At 40.1% G+C, this 8,631-nt stretch overlaps 1 protein-coding gene across 1 annotated transcript in view; it reads left to right on the forward strand.

Moving 5' to 3' along the window:
* Window positions 1–7,980, forward strand: part of LOC132073616 (sucrase-isomaltase, intestinal-like) — a 60,619-nt gene extending 52,639 nt beyond the window's left edge. The window contains exons 21-23 of the mRNA XM_059472751.1: window positions 523–572; window positions 4,868–5,026; window positions 7,807–7,980. Of these exons, the coding sequence (XP_059328734.1) occupies window positions 523–572; window positions 4,868–5,026; window positions 7,807–7,866 (269 nt within the window). The 3' untranslated portion in view covers window positions 7,867–7,980. The remainder of the gene's footprint in view (window positions 1–522; window positions 573–4,867; window positions 5,027–7,806) is intronic.
* Window positions 7,981–8,631: the final 651 nt, after the last annotated feature.

Below are 8,631 nucleotides of genomic sequence, written 5' to 3' on the forward strand. Positions count from 1 at the left end.
AGGACCTGAGGGAGTGGCCTGAAGTTGTGTTGGGGGAGGTTAATGTTGGATATCAGAAAAAGTTTCTTCACCCAGAGGGTGGTTGGGCACTGGAACAGGCTCCCCAGGGAAGCAGTCACAGCCCCAGCCTGACAGAGTTCTAGAAGTGTTTGGACATTGCTTTCAGGCAAATGGTGTGACTCTTGGGAATGGTGCTGTGCAGGGCTGGGAGTTGGACTGATCATCCTTGATGGTCCTTTCTAAGTCATCTCACTCTGTGATTCTGTGAAGGTGAAAAGCTGATTACAGTTGAAGTCAGTGCTTTGATATGAGAAATGTGTGGCACTGGGAGCAGTTGATCTGCTAGAGAGGGCAATCTCTCACATTGTGTTCTCCTGAGATCAACCTAAGACTAGAAAAAGAGATTAAATAGCCCACAAATCATCTTAGCCTGACCTTAGCTGCTTGCTACAGTAATGTGAACTGCTTATGGATTTTTCTGCCTGTTTTGATATAAATCCTCCTTGCTTTGTGTTTTGACAGATACTATTGAAAATGAGAACTACTTCTTGGCTAAATACACATTCAGCAAAGTAAGTGGCAACATACAAGATACCTACTTATATATAGGTAGCTGTATTTTAGTATAGCCATTGTAAAGTGCTGATCTTTATCTTCTAGCTCAGTCTATAAACCAGGTAAGGTAGCTAATGCTTTTATTTACAGCTAGCTACAAAATAGTCCAGCTATGATCCTGCAGTTTTATGTCTGCTTCATTGGGTATCACAGTGACACATGTCATTAATGTCCCTGCTGCAATATGAATCTGAAAAAAACCCACATTTTCAACTTTTTTTTCCCCTTAGTTGCAGTTTCTGGGCTCAAGGGACCTTTCTGTTGTGTTCCACCTAGTGACTTTCAGTCTGACAGGTGGGAGAAAGCTGGATTCCTCTCTTCAGGATATTCCAGCAACCTTTTAACTTTGATCACTTGATGTTTTTGTTTTGTGGTGCAGAGAATTATGTAGTCTCAGTTCTTTAGCTTACATTTCCTTGTGTGACAGCACAGACACTGCTCCCATGGTGGGTGTCCTGTGGAGAGATCCAGCATGCTTCTGGCAACCCACTGTGCTGATCAGATGCTCTGTGCAGCACTGGAGCAGATTAGCTCGGTATCAGTGCACTGATGCCTTTCACACAGTGCTCAGTTCTTTGCAGATATGTCCTGAGAAAGACCTGTAGAAAAGCCCAAGAGTCAAGGCTTAAATCGAGTAAAATACTGTGAAATATGTCTACCATAAGCTCATTAAGTATAGGATAGTAAGTTGTGGGAGTTATTGTAAAAAAAACCTACTTCCATAACCTGTCTCTAGAGATCTTATTTCATCTGCCAGTCTAGCATTTGGTAATAAATAGGATATTGTATATAGACTATGGCATGGTTTAGTCCCCAGCCTTCTGAACATGAGCCAGTGTGTGCCCAAGTGGCCAGGAAGGCCAAGGGCACCCTGGCTTGTATCAGAAATATACAGGACTGGGGCAATGGCTGTACCTCTGTGCTTGTCACTGGTGGGGCCACACCTCAGATCCTGTGTTCAGAGAAGGGCAGTGGAGCTGGTGGAGGGTCTGGAGCACAGGTCACATGGGGAGCAGCTGAGGGAGCTGGGGGTGTTTGGCCTGGAGTAAAGGAGGCTCAGGGAAGACCTTGTTGCTATCCATAACTGTGTGAAAGGAGGGTGAGCCAGATGGGGGTCAGTCACTTCTTCCAAGGAATAAGTGATAGGACCAGAGGCCTCAGGTTACACCAGGAGAGGATTAGATTCGATATTATATTAGGAAACATATCTTCACTGAAAGGGTTATCAAGCCCTGGAACAGGCTTCTTGGAGAAGTGGTGAAGTCACCATCCCTGGAGTTATTTAAAAGATGTGTAGATGTGGCCCTTAGGACATGGTTTACTGGTGGACTTGGCAGTGCTGGGTTAATAGTTGAACTTGATAACTTTAAAGGTATTTTCCAGCCTAAATGATTATGTGATTTTCATGCCACATATTCCTAAAAGTCCCAAAGTAATCTACAGAAAATAGTCAAAACAATAAAATCATGTAAACCCCTATTGTGATATTGCTCTTAGAAGATCTTTCAGGAGCAAGAGCAATGCAGGGTAAGCCAATGGGCTTTATTATGTAGCCTGGTATGTTCATGAGCTGTCTTCCTGGAACTAACACCACATGGGTAGACTTCACATTTAATTTTAACTTATTTTGTTCTTGATTTACCAAGAAAAAAAATTCGTTCTCTTTTGGAAGAAAAGGGTATTTCAACAGCAAAAAGGAAGAAAAATCACTTTGGTTTTGTGTAGTCTGTGTATAGTAATTTATTGCAGTAAGGCTACAGAAAAACAATATCCAGTTTTATATTAAATTTTGAACTGTGCAAATTAGATTGTTGCTTCTCTGGCACTTCCATTTCTCATTGCTCATATTTGACTTCTGCCTGTAAATCCATGACTGAATTCCCTATCTGCATTCCAGTAATCTTTAATGTTGAGTCTTTATTATGTGTTTATAAAGAAAACAGTCAATCTCAAATAGCAATTTCAAGTAGGAGAAATGTATGAAAGTCTTAGTATTTGTTGCACATTTCTATATTCTTAAAAAATGTAGAAGAATAATTTAATCACATTTAGTTTTAGGAGAACTCTCATGTTTCATTCCCTGAGAGATTTGCTGGTAAGATTTGACATCACAGCATTTACTCTGAGCCCAGGATGGGGTGTTGCAAAAGTAACAGCAACAGGATTAGACCATTTAATTTATATTTTCATTTAAACAACTTAAAAGTGTAAAGAAGAATTCAGGACTAGGGCAAGCACTTAATTCTTGGAGAATGATTCAAGCTCCTGCTCTGTGGTGCTGTCTCACTGCAGTTGGCATTTTAACTCCCTTGGCATATCCCCTCCAATATTCATAGTGACTAAGTGACCTAAGTCAAAGTGTCCCCTTACATGAAGCCCACCAGGCTAGAAGAATACTTGATCCGCCTGTATAAGATCCACTGTGCTTAGGGATGAGCAGGGAGGTCCTGATCCCCAGGGGTGGCAGACAAGGCAGGTATGCTCAGCCTGTACCAGGTGGGTCCCTGCTGTACTAAAGGGGTGGTGATGGAAGGGTTGTCCAATAAAGTGGAAGCTTTTGAAAGGATGCATTGGGCACTAAGTGACTGGATAGCCTGAAGGGAAGTTTCTCCTAAAATTGGTCCAATATTCAAGGTGAAAATGTAGGGGGAAGAAAAGGTGAAGTTGATAGGATCAGAGCTACATGGTAAGAAGAAAACTCATGACCCTTTTTGCTCAGAGTACAGAAACCCTGGCTCCTGGCATCAGATCAAGGGCTTCATGTTGCTTTGCATTTATGGGGTTTTGAGTGATATCCATAACTGCCTCAAGGAAGAAGTCAGGACCTTCCTGGGCAATTGCTTTAGCTGTCAGATGCCTGGGGAGGAGCAGGTCACATCCATCCAGACCATCCTGTTGCCCTGTGCAGGGCAGGGAGCTGGACTCCATGATCCTTATGAGTCCTTTCCAAGTCAGAATATTCTGTGATTGTTTCCCCAAGGCCTCCAGTTCCAGACCTTGGTCAGGGGAAATGGTCTCTGCTGAAGAGTCCTGCCTTGGGCCTCTGAGCTTGAGAGCTGAGTTCAGGATTACCCTGTGCTTCCTGGGTCTGTGTGGCCACCTGAGCTGGCTGTCCTGCTTAGCCACACCTGAGACAGAATAAAATACATAGGGAGGTGCTCTCTCTAAACTGAGCCTCCCTCTGTGCTGGACTCTGCCAGAGGGAGTAAGGCAGCACATGTGATAGATACCCTAAAAAATGCTCTGGAGGCTTTTGCAGGCCTCTCCCCATTTGCCAAGTAATAGCCAACATTCCTTATTTAGGCAGGTTAAATCAGTGTGCTGGGGCTTAGCACTTATTTTTAGTGTGGATGCCTGAAATAAGCAGTCTGAGCACAGCCCTAAGTTACATGTACTGTGATCTAGCTCCTGCTCCCCTCCTACAATGCACTACTGAAATAACATAAGCTAATTTATGCAAAAGGTTCCATCATGGGTTTCTCCTTGGCATATTTTTAAAAAGTCATGATTGCATAGCCATCCATCATTTCCTAGGCAGTGTAATTCATCTTTATTTCCTCAGCAACTTTGATCACATAACAAATGCAATGATTCCTCTTCATTGCATGTATGGGCAATTACTGTCACTGGTGATCCAAATGAATTAGCTTAATGACTTTGTATGTCCCCTTTGTACACCCTTAAATATGGGATGTACAGTAAATAAAAAGTACAGCAAACAAAGTTCTGTGGACATACAATGTTCCTTTAGTCTCCCTAAAGCTGGGACATACATAACAGGGATTTCTAGTAGGAGATGTGGTACATAAAATAGGGGCAAAACATCTAGCAGCTGCTGTTTGTGGACGATACCAGTGTTTTAAAGCAGCTGGTTTGGGATGTTAATTAAATCTGTCTTAAGGTCACTAATTGAATCTCTGTGTCTGGATTTTGACTTTGCATATGCCACTGTACTCTGTAATGGGTACAAGAACAAAATTTACATTTATTAAAAGTAGAAAAATATGTCTTCTTGGACACGCTTTTCTATTTGTAATCCAATTAATGCTGTAGATGTGATTTACTTTCTTAGTATATAATGAAACCTTTCTTGTGTACAAATTAATGTGACTGTTGTTTTTTCCTTTATGACTTCAATATTTACATTGGAAGACATTGAGTATGTTCAGTGACAAGCATGAAACCTAAGTGTGCAGAAAGTCACCTCTAGAGAGCTGCCATGGTCCTAAGTTTTCTCTGTGGATTTTTCCAGGGACAACTGAAGACAGAAATAGTCAAAGATGGCTACCGTGGAGCTGACACTCTGAAGTACAACAAAATTACCATCCTTGGCCTGAAGCTGAGACCTCAGGCTGTGTCTCTGAATGGAAAATCCATCCGTGGAGATGCTGTGACTTATGAGATGAGTGGGGTAAGACCTGATCTGGAGTCAAGAAAAAACTTAGGGAAAGGAGGGTGAAGAGCAGTGAAGAGAGTGAAGTCAGTGAGGGACAGGAACTGTTTCTCATCCACACCCCCTTACATTTTGAAGTATAACCAGACACCCATTCTTGATACAACAGTCTGACATTTAGGAGGGGGAAAGAAGAAAAGCAAAAGCAAGAACTCTTTTAGGAAACTTTAATCTTTGCTTATGTATCTGCACTCTCTTTTACCTAATGTCTGGCACTTACACAAATTTTTAGATTACTGAAATACTGGAAAGAAGATACAGATCCATGAGCTGAGAGCACAGTTAGTAGTTTTATGGGCATTCTTATCATTCTGATAAAATGAGAAAACTTGTCAAAGTTTTTTATCTGCTGCTGAAAAGAAGTGTTGTGGATTTTTTCTCATGATTACTCGGTGTCCAAAAATTATATCAGTGTTGCTGGCTCTAAGGAGCATCTCCCTATCTTCCAAAGAGGTAAAATTTCAGCATCCTAAAGTGCCAAGCCTCAGTGTTCCAGAACAAAATGCATGACTTGCTTGTGCAGTGCTCCTCTGGCACCAAGGTGGGGACATTCCAGAGGGGATGGACTGAGCACTCCTAACAAACCCCAGGCAGCCTCTGTGATCCCAATTTTCTTTTGCACAGCAGTATAGACAAAAGGAGCAAACCCTTTTGCTTCCTTTCCTCTGGCCACTTGTCCCATATCTGTCACCAGCCACCAAGCTGAAGTGGTCATTCACATTCTGTATGAGATGCATACTCACATCTCAGCACTGGTTGCATCTAGGGAACTCCTGGTGTTAACTCTGCAAAATGCCACTAAATCATCATGCAGTGAAAGATAACTGAGGCAACAAGTAGTGGATGTCACACCTTGTGTTACCTTATCCACTTGGCTTAGGGCTTAAGCTTCATTTGTAACCAAAGAGTGATCCCCATTTTACATACCTGGTACTACCATTTATTTTATTGAAGGAATCTGTAAAGGAAGAAAATTGCTGAGAATAAACTTCTGCCTTGGAGAATTGTAAAAATCTCACTTTCAGAGACAATGTCATAAATAAACATAATCACTATTGCCTCAAGGGAAGAAATTGTTTAACAGCCTCTAAGCAAGCTGAAAGCAACATAAATGTGGCAGGGTAAAGAAAACAGTCCATTGAGACATGCTTGAAGGTACCAATTACAGATATCCAGAAGATAACTGCAGACTAACAGCCTCATGTACAAATGTGATTTTAAAAGACTAATAAGCTTGTCTCAAAAATATAATTTAAAATTTAGGAGCAAAATATCATCTTGATGACTTAAGATCTACTTCAAATGCTGTAGGAAAAAACCCACCAAGCTGATATTGTAGGGATCCAAAGCTAAAAAAAAAGTTAAATTTTAAATTTTCTACACCAGATAAATATATTCCTCTCTGGGAGGAATTCTGAGAGATTTAGTCAAACCTCTCTCACCATGCCTGTACAGATGTTAAAATGTTACTATCTATATCCCTCTCACATTTGACCCTCTAAAAAAAAAATAAAAGAGCACTAGCAGCAGCTTGGGTTTAGATCATGAATACTTATTTATGTAATTAAAAAAAATAAAATGCAAAGGGCAAATTTGCCACTTTTTTACAGGCTTAGTGAGATTACATTTTGTATAATCGTTTTACAAGCAGAGACCCCACTGTTTAAAGGGCTGCAGTAGACAGTAACTTCTACCATATTGGTTTTGGCTTACAGAAAGCAAATTTACCTAATAGCAGTGCTGAAGTGCTTATTGAGCCATATTTATTTGTATATAAATAGAAACAGGTTGCTTAGTAATAAGCCACTTCTTTCTCTCTGATTCATGCAGCGCTACCCTAATCTGACATTTGCAATATCACAGAATCTTCCTATTCTTAGGAGTCTGTTATCTGTTTTTTCCTCTGGAGTCTCATGCCTTAAGGAATTGTGCAGTGACTGCAGCAGGGATGTTGGAAGGGTACATCTGTTGGCCAGGCTTGTGCTGACAGGGGGCATAGGGAAGGTTCTTTTTATCACACTTGCATCCTCTGCTGGGAAGTGCAGAGGCTCCCAACATCCACAGCTCCCCATGTCCATGCAGTTGTGCAGTCTGGAGTATCCTCTCTGGCTGCCTGGCAATTTTCAGGTTGCTGTTTGGATGGGTTTGCAGTACTTTTGTCTGGATTTTCCCCTCTATTTGAAGAAAAGGCAAGTTATTCAAGAAGTGGAATTCCAACTCACTAAGCAGTGGTAGGGAACTGTTTCTGATGAAAGATGAAAATATTAGATGCTTTGAATGAGTGATTTAAGTAAGCACAGACTGTTAATGTTAACACGAATTTGTGGGCTGGCAAAGAGATGTGAATGGATATTGAGCATTTTAAGAGATTATTAATTCTGAAATCTAAAGATAAAACTGGTGAAGTACTAAAAATGGAAATTATGTGAGTAGCCCAAAATACATTAAATTTAATACTGAACAGGGAGACAGCAGGACAGATATTGTATTTACAATTTAATACTTAATTCATGTAATTGATTAATTTTAAACCATTCCTGAATTTCTGAGAGAGATGTTGAATTGGATACAGCAATAGGAAGATGCATACTGCCAACAAGTTAGTCTCACCTACCAGATATATTAAAGAAATCCTGAAGGTGTAAACTCAAGTGTCACTTCTTATCCTCTGTTTTCAACTGTTTTGGGTTTTTTTTACACTAACATAATTCATTATTTTGTGTCTCTTTTTTCCACAGAAACTGGTTCTGCAGATTTCTGCTCCACTTACTAAGGAACTCAACATTAAGTTTTACTAGAATGTTCAGAACACACTGACTTAATTTAGCATCCTTAGCCCTCAGATATTTATCTCACTTTGCTTTTAATGTAAAAAAAAATTAGTCAATAAAACATAGCATTATGAACCTGGTGACTGATGACTGATCTGTTTTTTTTTTATATAGTATTTGTAACTCAGTATTCCTCAAATAAAATTTTCAATAGTAGTTAGTGAGTATTAACATAAACTGATGTGTGTTCAAAATAGCATAGAAGAAATTATCCTGAAAATTCTGTCTCACCAAAATGGAGGTAATATTTGGAAATGTTCTCAATGGGACCATATTCTACACAGCATACACTGTTTGGGTTTTTTTCAAAGCTATGGTAGGGAAAAAAAAGGAAGAACCAGTTAATTTCCATAGCCCAATACATAACCTGCCATTAATATAATATGCAATACATATATAATCTAAGCAATATTAGTATAATATTATATTAATTATTATATAATCATATCTAGAAAAATCAGCCCATTGTCACAGACTACAAGATATGCAAGTATAGTGATCACTCACTTTTTCTCTCCATCCTGAAATGTGATTGCAGCCTGGGCATGTCTTTCTCAAAGCTAGCTGGGTCTTGTGGAGGAACCCTAAGGCTTGGGTCTCTCCAGAGTCTTTGCTGGTTGCAGTAAGGTCTGATGTGAGATATGTTTGCTCTGCACAGTGCAGAGAAGGCAACCTGCACATCAGCTTTTTGTGGGAAGAACCTGGAGAAAATAAGATACTACAAAAAGGTGT

The sequence above is a fragment of the Ammospiza nelsoni genome, chromosome 5 (genome assembly GCF_027579445.1).
Source record: "Ammospiza nelsoni isolate bAmmNel1 chromosome 5, bAmmNel1.pri, whole genome shotgun sequence".
Taxonomy (NCBI): Eukaryota; Metazoa; Chordata; class Aves; order Passeriformes; family Passerellidae; genus Ammospiza; species Ammospiza nelsoni.